A 14,128-nucleotide genomic window follows, 5' to 3' on the forward strand; every position below is an offset into this window, starting at 1 on the left:
ATATACCAACCAAAAAGCTTTTAGAACTCCAATGACAATTTCCTTATTCTCACTCATATACACACTTTGCCAACCTCTTTCCACACACTCAATTCTTATGCATTTACCCAATCAAAGCTCCTCTAGTCCTCTAGGCAAGGTTAAGGAAATTTCGGGTATGAGGCTTATAATGTGTGGTTCAAATAAGAACAAAAATACGGTTAACAGGCTCAAAGTGGGTGACAAAGGAAAATAATTAGGGTATGACCAGGCAATTTGGCTAGTGAGGCTAAAAATCATGCATGAATCAAATTCGCTTTAAAGAGAATCAAGGCAAGTTCTAGAGATACAAATCTATGGAAGATATCACATAAGAACAAAATAATTGGACTAAAGTGTCAGTCAAAGGCTCAAATATCTCACATGTTTATGCTTGCTTAATTTAGCCACCACCATATCAAACAAAACACTAACTAAACACTCATAATATGCAAGATCAATTATTCAATTATGTTATGAATTTTAGTAAAAATATTATTTTTTTTTTTTTGAAAAAATTAGTAATTTTTTTTGTTTTTTTTTTTTTTTGAAGAGAAGAAAACAATTATATCCCCTCCCCACACTTATTCTCAACATTGTCCTCAATTGTTGAATAAAATTTAAAATTAAAACAAGTTAATTTTTAAAGAATGGAACAAACTCCCCTGATTATAAGTGGCATATCACTGGCTGGACATCATCTCTTTTCAATCTTCATAAACGGGGCACTGCAAGCCAATCTCCTCAACATTGTATGCCTGAAAACCTTCATAAAATGGCTTTAAACGATGACCATTCACTTTAAAAGTTTTTCCAGTTTCTAAACTGTGTATTTCAACTGCACCGTGAGGAAAAACATTAGTGACAACAAAAGGTCCTATCCATCTAGAGCGCAATTTACCAGGAAATAGTTTCAATCTAGAATGATAAAGTAAAACTTTTTGACCAATAGAAAAAATTTTCCTTGAAATCTTTTGATCATGAAATGCATTTGTTTTTTCCTTGTAAATTCTAGAGCATTCGTATGCATCATTACGAATTTCTTCAAGCTCTTGCAGCTGCAACTTCCTCAACTCACCAGTTTCATCCATCCTCATGTTACATTGCTTAACGGCCCAATAAGCCCTGTGTTCCAACTCAACAGGGAGGTGGCACGGCTTACCAAATACCAAACGATAAGGAGACATACCTATCGGAGTTTTGTAGGCTGTTCGATAAGCCCATAAAGCATAGTTGTGTACTCCAATCTTTCCTGTTTGGGTTAACAGTCTTTTCAAGTATGGACTTGATTTCCTTGTTTGAGATTTCGGCTTGTCCATTGCTTTGTGGATGGTAACCTGTAGAAATACGGTGAGTAACATCATATTTCTTCATCAATGCTTCCACCATTCTATTGCAAAAATGTGTTCCACGGTCGCTTATTATTGCTCTTGGCATCCCAAACCTGGTAAAAATGTTAGATTTAACAAACTCAACAACAACATAAGCACAATCAGTCCGGGTAGCCTTAGCTTCAACCCACTTTGACACATAATCCACAGCGAGAATAATGTAGACATTGTTGTAAGAAGAAGGAAACGAACCCATGAAATCAATATCCCAAACATCAAATATTTCACAAACAAGGATGGGGGTAAGTGGCATTTGATCCCTATAACCCAAATTTCCAGTTTTTTGACACTGTGAACATGTTTTGCAAAACATATAGCAATCACGGAATAAAGATGGCCAAAATAAACCACATTCCAAAACTTTACGAGCTGTTCTTTTTTGCCCAAAATGTCCTCCACATGCATATGAATGACAAAAATTCAAAATGGAAGGAATTTCTTCTTGAGATACACACCTGCGGATTATTTGATCGGAACAATGCTTCCACAAATAAGGGTCATCCCAAACGTAGTATTTGGCATCACTCTTTATTTTATCTTTTTGAGATTTAGACAAATCAATGGGTAATGTTCTGGTAACTAAGTAATTCACAATATCAGCATACCAGGGAATTGTCTTTTGGACAGAAAAAAGATGTTCATCAGGAAAATCATCTTGTAATGGCGAAGGTTTTTCACTTGTGATCAGCATGCTAAGGTGATCAGCAACTAAATTTTCTGCACCCTTTTTATCTCGTATCTCCAAGTTAAACTCTTGTAATAAGAGCATCCACCGAATGAGTCTAGGCTTTGCTTCTTTCTTTGAAAGCAAGTACTTGAGAGTTGCATGGTCAGAATAAACAATCACTTTAGTACCAAGTAAATATGAACGTAATTTTTCTAAAGCAAAGACAATAGCTAAAAGTTCTTTTTCCGTTGTGGTATAATTGCTTTGTGCACTATCAAGTGTTCTCGAAGCATAATATATAACATGTGAAACTCTTCCAACTTTTTGCCCAAGTACAGCGCCAACTGCATAATTGCTGGCATCACACATAAGTTCGAATGGAAGATCCCAATTGTTGGTCCCAAGGGGATGGGGTACAAGTCTAGAGGGCGGGGTGAATAGACTTGTATAAGATTTTGCAAATCTTTTCGACCTCTCGTGTGTATTGAACTTAGGATGTTTAGGTTCGATACCTCACGAGATGAAGACAAAGTTTTATGCGCAGCGGAAATGTTATCCCCTTTTAGTTAGCACGAGTTTGAGTTAGTTCGAGAGGTGTGTTTATATGTAGTGCAATCGAGAGGTTAGCGAGAGATAAAAGCAGTAAGTAAATGCAAGAGAGATTTTTAAGTGCTTCGGCCAACCCGCCTACATCCACTCTTCTTCCAGAAACTCCCTGGAAGGATTGCACTAAAAACTTCCCTTTTTAGTACAATGTCGAGCGCTTGAGCTTTGATCACGAAGCCCGCCTCAAGCCTCAGGTTTTTCGCCCCGCTTCTTGTTACTCCACCTATCGAGCACTTGAGCTTTGATCACCAAGCCCGCCTCAAGCCTCAGGATCTTCACAAGACAGCTCCCAGGTTACTCCGCCTCTCCAAGGTCTTTCTCCCCGCTTCCAGCTACTCCACCTCTCGAGCACTTGACCTTTGATCACCAAGCCCGCGTCAAGCCTCAGGTTTCTTTCACTCGGACAGCTGCCAGGTTACTCCACCTCTCTTGCTTAATTCAAAGCAAGGTGTTTTTGGTTGTCACAGTTGAATGTAACAGACTCCAATCTGACCACAAGCTATCGTTGAATCAACTTCGGTGTAGAGCAGCTTCGGTCACCTTCTAGATTATAACAGTTTAAGCTTTGTAACTCTCTCAAACACTAAGATGTGTTTTCTCGCTGTTTTGAATATCAGGATGATATTCCAAGTTAAGCACTTGCACTTGAACGTTTTAGTCAGACACCTCTTTCGAATTTTCTAACTCTGTTCCCCCTTTTTTGTCTTCACGTCCTTTTTATATGAGAGTTGAGGAATAATTCCGTTGGAGGGAAAATTATTCCGTTTGAAATTGGTTTGATACTTAACAGTTGGTATCATCAAAACCTATTACATGATGTTCCTAACAATTTCCCCCTTTTTGATGATGCCAACACTTATACTTACTCTATATGGCTGATTTGATAGAAAGAATTAACATAGATTTTATTTTTCAACGCATATGGTAAGTTTGACAAATACTCTACTAAAACATGAATAATAGAACTCACGCAACACCCCCAGCAAAAGATATATATATGATTATAAAAGGGAATGTTTACAAAGCAGAGTTTAGTAGAAAAGTTTAAAAGAAATAAGACCAAGAACAACATAGACATCAATACATTGAAATAAGATGGAGTTTGGACCACGAGAGCTTACTTCTTGTTGGCTTTCCTTTTCTTGTTAATGGCTTCTCGTGTCTTGATGGGGTCTTTCGGATTTACCAGGCTTATGTATTCATCTGTGACATCTAGATGCCTGTAGTTCCTGTAGGCTTCCCCCACGAACTCACCATCAATTACTCCATCTTTCCACCAGGCAATGCATTCTTCTGGAGACATATTGCTGTGTGTAGATATCCCAGTGGTTTTCAAAAGCTTGAATATCTCCAGGGTCAGAATTTGTTCAGTGTCTTCTCTGTTCCTAAACTTAAAGCTTGTCATGAGAAGATCTATCTTCCTTTCTTCTTCTGACTGTTGTTCTTGTCTTTTTCTTCTTCTTTCTCTGTCCTCTTCTCTCCTTCTCTCCATTTCCAGTGTGCCCTGGACCCTTAGGTTTTCTGCCTTTTTAGCATCCTCCATTGCTTTGCTCATGATCCTTGGTATTTTTGGAGGTGGTCCAGCTGGTTCACTTGCTGCCCTTTTCTTGCTTGTTGTATCCCCCTTCTNCGACAGGTCATCGAGTATGGCCTTCATCACATCCTGTCGAAGTTCACTGGAATATTGAAAGGCTCGAAGCTCTGCTCGCATCTCGGCTAATTCAGCCCTTGCACTTGCAGCCTCTGCTCGAGCTACAGCAGCTTCGTCAGTGGCTTTCCGTGCTGCATCCTCAGCCCATATCGCCTGTTCGAGAAGTTCGGCATGACGGCCTTGGGATTCACTTGTGCCAGCAGCAGGCATTGCAGCATTGCGGACCACAACGAGTATTCTTTCGAGCTGAGCCATCTTCTGAGATTGATCAGCCATGAATTGACGCACTTCGCCAATGAAGACTTCTTCGGCCTGTTGATCATAGTCAGAAGTAGGAGAAGAGGATCGAGATGTACCTTTTGTCGGAGGGGACTTGGGTGCTTCCAGATTTCCACCCATGACTTGCAGTTGCGAGTCCACCTCTCGATTAAGTATCTGAGGAGCCACAGGGACACCGGGTTCAGAGCTCGAAGGTAGCTCCATGTCAGGCGCTTCCCGGTTTCCACCTGAGGGATGGATCACTTCTTGCTCTTCACCTCTCGAACCTGGAGCCTCAGCTTCAGCAACTGTGGAGATAGGATCAGCCGGAGAGGGTTCTTTGGTATTGGACGCTTCTCGGTTTCCATCCAATAGAAGTTCCCCCTCAGCGTCACTTCTCGAACCAGTGCTGGGAACTTGGTCATCTGCTGGTGAGGTTGGAGACGAAGTGTCGACAGGTGCTTCCCGGTTTCCACCTTCGATGGTATCATCAGTACTCCTCGAACCAGCAGGACTTGGGGCAATCTGCTCTAAGTGCTCATTGGACTGCATTTCGGTCTGCTCCGATGAGTCTGGAATGATAATTATTTCAGGAGCAGTAGGAAAACCCAGCAGTGTGAGCAACGGAACTACACCCTCTCGAACTGTCTAAGCTTCATCGTTGTCAATCGAGGGTGTGGACGCAGGTGGTGGCAAAAGTAGAATAGTGTTGGGTGCCACTCGAAGTGCTTCAGAGGTCTCGGATTCACCTCTCGAAGCTTCTACCTGTTCGTCCAGAGCAGGGTTACTGACTTGGGACAGTGGGATTGCGGCTGTTGCAATATCATCGTGGGCAACCCCAGAAGTCTCTCCTAGACCTCTCGTATGTTCTACATTCTGTCCCAAGGAGATGGCAGTGGCAAGCCTGATATCTTCTCGAAATTGGGCATCAAGTTCTGGATCCTCCTCAGGCTCAACCTCGATTTCTTCAGTTATTCCTTTGCCCTTATCAGTTCTTCCACTGTTCAGCTTAGACACTCTTGTTTCGTGGGCAAGGTCTAGGAGTTGATGAGCTGGGATCTCTGAGATACCCAACCACTGGAGTGCAAATTGTTCTTCTGCCTCCATCTCAGCTGCTTGGGCCATCAATTGAGTGAAAGGGCTGGTTCTCCAGTTGATCCACCTGATCACCCTAGAGAAGTCATCAAGAATAGGTGCTTCCACTCCCAACTGAGTAGTGACCTCTTCTTCTCCATCATTCTGTTCATCAGACAGAACCTCTGTAGTAGTGATCTCTCGACCATTATCCGAGATATCATCTTCCAATCTGACATCTGCTATTACTTGAGCAACTGATCTATCAATCTGAGCAGATTCAGTGGGTGTCAACTCAACATTTAGAGCATGTTGCACTGGGTCCCTGACCACAATGCCCTGATCATCAGCAGCTACCATGTAGTCCTGAGCTTCAGCTGCTGGATCATCTATCTCTCGAACCACCTGTCGTGGCTCTTCTGTATCCCCCTGTACTGGATCACTGATCCCAGTACCTTCAACCTCTTGAACCTCCTCTCGAGGTTCTAATACAGATTCACCAGTACCCTCAGCAGTAATATCATCATGAAGATTATCACACAAATCTCTTGACAGGGACCTGGTAGGGGGCACTCTCTCAACCTCAGTGGCCAGTGTAGCCTGAGGTTCCCCCTGGGCTTGTGCCCTGTCCTCGAAGGGTACTTGTATAACTGACGGTGTCACCTCTCGAACCTGGGTGACAGCAATATTTTTGGCCTTTTTGGCCCTCAAAGCAACTCTCTGAATCAGAGCATCCAAAGGCTCATCATCAGAGTCCTTCTCCTTGGCTGGGGCTTTCCTTTTGCCCCTTCCTTTTGGCTGTGAGGGAGAAGGTGCAGCCTTACCACCTTTGGCTTTGGGGACTAGAGATTTCGTCCTACCCATATAGGTATTTCGATGAATCTCTTTTCCTTCCCTCAATTCAAAGCCCTTCAGGCTTAAGAGAAATTGCACAACAAAGCCGAAACCAACCTTTTTACTGATCGACAGGTTGGCGTTGGAGACTGAGCGCATCACTTGCTGTTGGAGGAAGTTGAAGATAATATGTGCCCAGTCCAGCTTGTTGTTGTTCCAAATGGCATGGAGGATTTTGAGGAGGTCTAGACTAACCTCGTCAGTTCCGGACACCTTGCCGAGCACAAACTTCATGATTAGGTCGGCAGCGAGAGCAAACCTCTCCTTTAGGTGGTACTTGCGGAGGGCAGAGGATGCTCTGGGTGGTGCAGTCGCTAGTCGGATTTTCTCCCAGAAGGCTTGCTTGTCCAAGTCGTAATCCGATAGATGCTTGACTGCTTCCTCCGATGACGCGAAATCAAATGCCGCTCTGAGGTCACCTACAGATGTTGTGATGGGAAAATCATTAAAGCGGCTTTCGATTTTACCCTTCGTGACCTTGGCATTTGCGAACCATTCTGTGAAGTCGAGGGCGTGAATGGTCCGGTAGTCGTGCGTCATGTATTTCATCAGTCCTGCTTTCTCAAACTTCTTCAGGACTTTTTCCGCCATTTTTGGATTAGGGGAGTTGGTGATGAAGCCGTTTCTGTCAAGGATACTCCCNTCATTCTTTTGAATTTCACCAACAGCTTTTGTGCGTCCCTTCTTCTCGTTGTCGCCAAATGTCACCAAGGGACCTTCGATAGGTTGGATGTTCTCTAGCAGTGTTAGATTTCCCGTCATATGTCTCGAACATCCACTGTCAATGAACCACACGTCCCTGGTGTCCTGCAAGGAAATTAAGCAAGTTTAGGTACCCAAACTTTGGGTCCTGGTGGGTTAGTGAGTTTAGGCATCCATTTATACCTTGTGCCCATTATTCCAGGCCTAGGCGCAATGTAGCCATTGTACGTTTGATAATCATAAGGAATGCTAGCAAATGTTTTGGGCCTCTTTGGTGCATAAATCAACTTAGGTATAGACTTTTCGATCGGCTTATGCACCATGCCTTTCATACGCTGTTTGGTCATGTGAAATTGCTGAAACTGAGTTTTCTTCCAGAAATTGTGATTCGATGACCAATTCTCACTAGATGGATAGAGTCTGCCTTTCTCCATCCGTGAGTTCCTAACTATGTGGATCTCAGACCTTCCATATTTGCCTTGAGGCGCATTATATGGAATGTAGCTCTTTTTGTACTTGGAATGGTCTTGCGAGAGATAGCGAGGTGATCTCTCGATATTGTTTACCCGGCCATTCTTTGTAGCTTTCCTATACTTTCCATTGCTGGTGTATAGGGACGGTTTATGGATAGCTACTCTGGTCTTTTCTCTTGGTCCTTTATGACCTTTATTTGGTTTGGGTTGAGATCTTCCATTTATTGAAGTTCCCAAACCATTGGTCTGCTTATCTCGAGAGAGACTGTTCCGACGAAACCCGAGACCGGTTCTGTCATTTGCTGGTCTGTATTCATCCACCATTTTCTCCATAGCTTTGGAGGAATTAGTGTATGATGCTATGACCTTTCTAAGATTAAGCTCTCTAGTCTCTCGAGCTTTGCACTCTTCAGTCAGTAGGATTACTTTAGCTTCTAACTCACTTACTTTGAGAGTTAGCTCTGAATTCTCTTTCGAGACGTTCTTAAGCATATCTCTTTCAGCGGTTAGCTTGCTGTTTTCTTCCCTAATTTTGGCATGAGTGCTGTTAGCGACTGCGAGATCCCTTTTAAATGTTTCAAGCATCTCAAAGGGATCTTCATCGCTTCTGAAAGAAGAACAACGAGAGGTAGAAGTAGAGTAGCGAGATGTGGAAGTAGAGGTTACCTCATTGTCAATGGCCATTAGGCATTGATTCTCTTCTTCCTCGGTGTATAAGCAGATGAGTCCCCTCTCATCTTCTGAGCTGCTGCTGCTTTCACTGGAGCTCGACGTCTCGGACTCCTCGATTGTTCTCTCGAGTTCCTCAGCAACAAGCGCCTTTCTGCGCAAATGTTTCTTTGTATCTCCTTTGAAGCCACTTTGTGCTGGCTTCTCTTTGGATTCCTCCTTTGTCCTGGAGTCCCTGCCTTCTTGGCCTTGATACTTGCTTACCTTAGGGTAAGGACAGTCAGCCTTGAAGTGCCCTGGTCTCCTGCAGTTGTAGCATAGACCTTGATCTTCTTCCTCCATTTTTCTGGATGTGTATCTCTCATTTTTCCTTCTTGAGGAGGAAGGTGAACTTGTATTGCTTTCCGGTGTCTTCTTCATGAACTTCCTGAATTTTCTTATGAAGAAAGCAAACTGTTCGTCAGATAAAAAATCAGTGGGATTAGAATCTGACCTTGAGGAGGTGGTTGGTTGGTCCGCAACCAGTGCTACATTCCGTCTGTCCACCACGTCCTCATCTCTCGGAAACATCTCAAATTCGAAGGCTTTGAGATCTCTGAATAGTTGGTCGGTTGTGGTGTTCTTCAAATCCTTGTGATCACGCATTGTGATCACCTTCATTTCCCACTCCTTGGTAAGGCCTCGTAAGACCTTCAGGTTTAGCTCCTTTTGTGGAATCTCCTTCTCGAGATCACTGATCTCTATTGATAGCTTCATGAAACGAGATTCCATGCTGTCGATGCTTTCCCCTGGCTTCATCTTGAAGTCCTCGAACTTCTTCATGGCCACGGTGAGCTTGTTCTCCTTTTCCTGTTCGTCACCTTCACCAATTAACATCAAAGTGTCCCATACCTCTTTCGCCGTTTTGCACTTTCTTACTTTTGGGAAGATGGTTTCGTCTATAGCTCTGAAGAGAATATCCTTGGCAATGTTGTCCAAGTTGTTTCTCTTCCTATCATCACTTGTCCATTCTTCCCTAGGTTTGGGGACATACTTTGGTGTATCTCTGGTTTGCTCAGCAGCCGTGTTTACCATCATGATCTTGACTGGTCCAGATGTTATAACTTCGGCCATCTCATCATGGAGGGCTGATAGATATGCAAGCATCCGTGTTTTCCAGTCATCGAACCTACTAAGATCAAAGAGAAGATGTCTCGACAACATGCTGTCCATATTAAAAAAAAATTATCTCGTGCTTTGAAAACTTTTAAAGGATTTTTCAAAGAAGGATCTCTAGGCAATATAAACAAAGGTTTATATCGATCAGAGAACTTGCTCTGATACCAATTGTTGGTCCCAAGGGGATGGGGTACAAGTCTAGAGGGGGGGGGTGAATAGACTTGTATAAGATTTTGCAAATCTTTTCGACCTCTCGTGTGTATTGAACTTAGGATGTTTAGGTTCGATACCTCACGAGGTGAAGACAAAGTTTTATGCGCAGCGGAAATGTTATCCCCTTTTAGTTAGCACGAGTTTGAGTTAGTTCGAGAGTGATGTGTAGCAAAAATGAGTGATGGTGAGTGTACGGGTGTGAAATGTCGTTCCGCTGAGGATTGGGGGTTATGGCACGCAATATGCAATCACAAAACTAGGCACTAGCACAAGGAAATCAACAAGAAGCTAAGGAAATGATAACAAGGTAGAACAAACACATATAAACAATAGATAAGTGCAAAATAAAGAAATAGGACTCAAGCTAGGGGAATTACTATCTAGATGCTTTAACACTTAAGTTTGGGGGAAGAACATTTTACCTAGGTTCTAGAGGCTAGCACTAATAAATCCAAGTTTCCACAAGGATTAGAACAAAGGTTGCCCCATTCCCATGGTGTATCAACCTAAGTTCTTGAAGAACAAAAGCTATTTAAGCCCCAAATCTACCCCTATTTCCATAGAAGAGAAAATGGGTTTGAGATTGGGTTGGCTCAAGTCTCCCATCCAATTCCCTTTGAGATGAAAGACTTTCCAAAGACAAACAACAATCATTGGCCACAAACAAACCCAATTCAAACTCAAGAACCATAGGTTGGGGTTCTTCCCATTTTTCACAATAATCACAACTTAAGCATCCAAATAGATAATACAACCCTAACTCAAGCCCATAAACTAACTACTCATGATTAAATAGCATAAAGAACACAAAAACACAAGTAATAAACATAAATCTTGCAAAAGAAAAGAGATAAAGGAAAGAAAACTTCTCTATTGAAATGGGAGGAAGAATCTTGAAATCCAAGCTTCAAATCCAAGATTACAAGCTCCAAAAGTGTTAAAATATATAGATCTAAGTCTAATCTAACCTAAAAATATGAAAGGGAGTGAATGGGAGTGTTTAGGGTTCAACCATGGGTCAAAACCGTGTTCAAAATGCTCAAAACGAGCTTAAATAGTGAGCAGAGCAGGTCCCAAACGGCCTAGGAAACGGCCGTGTCAGTGGCCGTTTGCCTCCTCTTCAAAAACTGCATTTTCACACTGTAAATCGGCATAAATCAAACGCCCATGTACACGGCCGTTTTCCAACACTCCAGAAATTGCATTTTCGAACTCTGTGCAGCTGCTTTGACTTCTAGGCTGTTTTTCACCATTTTCCGTTCAGAATTACGAAATTTGTATCTCTAGAAAAGTTGTAGCCCTTGAAGTCTTCTTTCCAATGGTTTAAAGATCACTTAATTTGGAAATTTCTAGGCTGAGATATGGTCCAATTACTAAGATGTCAACGTGCAGAAATTTCAACACATTGATCTTTTGCTTCTCTTTTGTTTTGGTTTGTCTAAATGACAAAGACCATTGAAAATACCAATCTTAGGCTCCCTTGGAAGTGTTGCACCCATCTACATAGCTTCATATTTGGCTCCATTTGACTCCAATGCCCACCAAAATGCATGAAAATGCTCATCTTTGCTTCTAATGCTTTCCAACTCATACTCCTTGCAAAATAACACAAATAAGCACTAATTCTTTCTTCTCCAAACTTTAAGTATGCTTCCTGACCGTCATTCAGCTTTGTTGGAGAATTGTTAGTGTATCGAGACCAAGGTTGATATCTTGATTGCTTGTTGTCTCGAACTCAGATATCGAGAGGTCTATCTCTCGAACTCTGTTTATGTCTCGAACTGGATAACTGTATCGAGAGGTCCTACCTCTCGAACTCTGCTTATGTCTCGAGACTTAGTTGATGTCTCGCAGACCCTTATTCCTCCAGTGTTGTCTCGTGCTTTCTTCTGATCTGTCTATATGATTACAACACGAGACTTCTAAGATGTTCAAACAAATTTACCTCAAGCTTAAATATTTTCCGAGTTGAGCTCAAAGTTACCCGGTTGTATTTTCGCTCTTGGTTTACTTGTCGAACTTACAGCGTTTTGTCTATGTATCGAGACTTGGGGATTTCTACTTAACAGTTGGTATCATCAAAACCTATTACATGATGTTCCTAACACCAATTTGGTGACTGAAGTATTGGTGCAGATGTCAACATATCTTTCAATGTATCAAATGCAGTTTTGCAAGCCTCATCGAACTCAAATGTCACATCTTTTTGCAATAACCGACACAATGGATTGCTAATCTTTGAAAAACCCTTTATAAATCTCCTGTAGAAACCTGCATGACCAAGAAAAGAGCGAACCTCCCGCACACTAGCAGGGTAAGGCAAAGATTTAATAACTTCTACCTTAGCTTTATCCACTTCAATTCCTTTAGAAGATACCACGTGACCCAAAATAATGCCTTGATCAACCATGAAGTGACATTTTTCAAAATTTAAAATAAGGTTTTTTTCAATGCATCTTTCAAGCACTTTTGTGAGGTTAGCTAAACAGGCATCAAACGAATCAACATAGACTGTAAAGTCATCCATGAATACCTCTATAAAAATCTCTACAAAATCTGGAAAGATACTAACCATACAGCTTTGAAACGTAGCAGGAGCATTGTAAAGACCAAAGGGCATCCACCGAAATGCAAAGGTGCCAAATGGGCAGGTGAATGTCGTTTTTTCTTGGTCCTTAGGTGAAATTGGAATCTGATGAAAACCTGAAAAACCATCTAGGCAACAATAATGGGAACGACCTGCTAAACGTTCGAGCATTTGATCAATAAACGGGAGTGGGAAATGATCTTTCCTAGTCGATGCATTTAATTTTCTGTAATCTACACACATTCGCCACCCATTTTGAATACGAGTGGGCACCAACTCACCATTATCATTTTCTATAACTGTTATACCTGTTTTCTTTGGGACAACGTGCACAGGACTTACCTACTTGCTATCCGAAATTGGATAGATTATGCCTGCATCAAGGAGTTTCAGGATCTCTTTCTTAACCACTTCCATCATGGATGGGTTCAATCGGCGTTGGGGTTGTTTAGAAGGTTTACAATCATCTTCTAACAATATCCGGTGCATACACGTGGAAGGGCTCAATCCCTTAATTCTAACAAGACAGATATTGATATGCAAGCCAAACTAACTTTACTCTTTACTAGATTGGTTATGGTTATTAACAAGCTCTAACAACCTATCTTTCCTTACTTCGTCGGTAATCAAAACAAGCTCTTTAATTACTTCCCTAGCTAATAAACAACCCTAAACAAGCTCTTAGGATTTAATTTACTAACAGCATTAAAAGAATTAGAAAGACTACCAATCCTAGCCAACAAACTCACAAGCTCGGTTCATTTAAGCTAGACTATATATCTTCATAACACAAACTGAAAATCAGTTATAATCAAATTGTGCTATTTGCTACCAACATCAGAACACTTAAACAATTACGGATTCAAGGTTCTGACTAGCAATTTAATAACTTAATAATTGAACAATGGGCCATATTGCAACAATTAACCAAGGGATGGGCCGACCTAACCGGGCTTAATTACATTTATCGTAGGCTATATATTTTACAATTTGAAACTACTACTGTAATTTACAAATTTAAAATTCAAATAATATGCTTGATCACCAGCTCAAAGGAAAAGTCTCAACCTCACCACAGCGATACTGAAGATTGAATTGGTCACGGAAACCACCATTGTTGGGAAGCTCTGAACAAGTCAACCTCGGTCAGGGTATCATTAGTGTCGTCCCTTGACCAGCAGATTATCCAGAGGTGGCCTGCTGAGGTGGCGTGTTCATTTGTTCAACAATGGAGCTTGTACATCGATGAGTAAGGGTGAGGTCGGTATACCGAGTCGGTTGCCAACTACATGACCCCACAAGCCTTCTCCCCGGCCTAGAATTCCGACTGCAACTTCATGCATAAACACCAGCATTTGCAATCGGGTAATCCCTCGTCGGCGGAGCTTTACTGGAGATGAAGCTCGGGAATTCGGCTCAAAGTTGATCCTCCGGCTACGTCGCATCGTTGCAACAGCGTCGAGCCCCTTGCGGCGGTAGCAAAGGGTGGGCACCCGATCAGATGATGCTGGAACTCAATCTATAGTGGTGTGGTCCGAGATGATTGTGCAAACTTAAACCCTGCGATCAAGCTTCTTGCCAAATTGAGTATACCGGACACCATAACCGGAAAAGCCATACCTTTCTGAATCCCCGGCTTGTCGCGATTAGGATTTCAGGTCAACCGATCAACGGGAACTCCATACTCGCAGTCATAAGTTTTTCTTGCATGATCAAAACTGAGCTCAGGTCGACGAAGGAACCTGTACTATACGTCGGTGAAGGAGA

General features: G+C 42.1%; 1 protein-coding gene across 1 annotated transcript; it reads right to left on the minus strand.

The window, feature by feature from the left end:
* Nucleotides 1-725: 725 nt before the first annotated feature.
* LOC116004047 lies at nt 726-1,115 on the minus strand. Its single transcript, XM_031243988.1, has one exon. The coding sequence runs from the start codon at nt 1,113-1,115 to the stop codon at nt 726-728; it is 390 nt and encodes a 129-aa protein (XP_031099848.1).
* Between the last annotated feature and the right edge of the window lie 13,013 nt (nt 1,116-14,128).

Source organism: Ipomoea triloba, chromosome 14 (assembly GCF_003576645.1).
Source record: "Ipomoea triloba cultivar NCNSP0323 chromosome 14, ASM357664v1".
NCBI lineage: Eukaryota > Viridiplantae > Streptophyta > Magnoliopsida > Solanales > Convolvulaceae > Ipomoea > Ipomoea triloba.

Excerpts from the sequence above, each read along its gene's own strand:
- LOC116004047 (XM_031243988.1), bottom strand. The coding sequence starts at position 1,115 with ATGAGGATGGATGAAACTGGTGAGTTGAGGAAGTTGCAGCTGCAAGAG.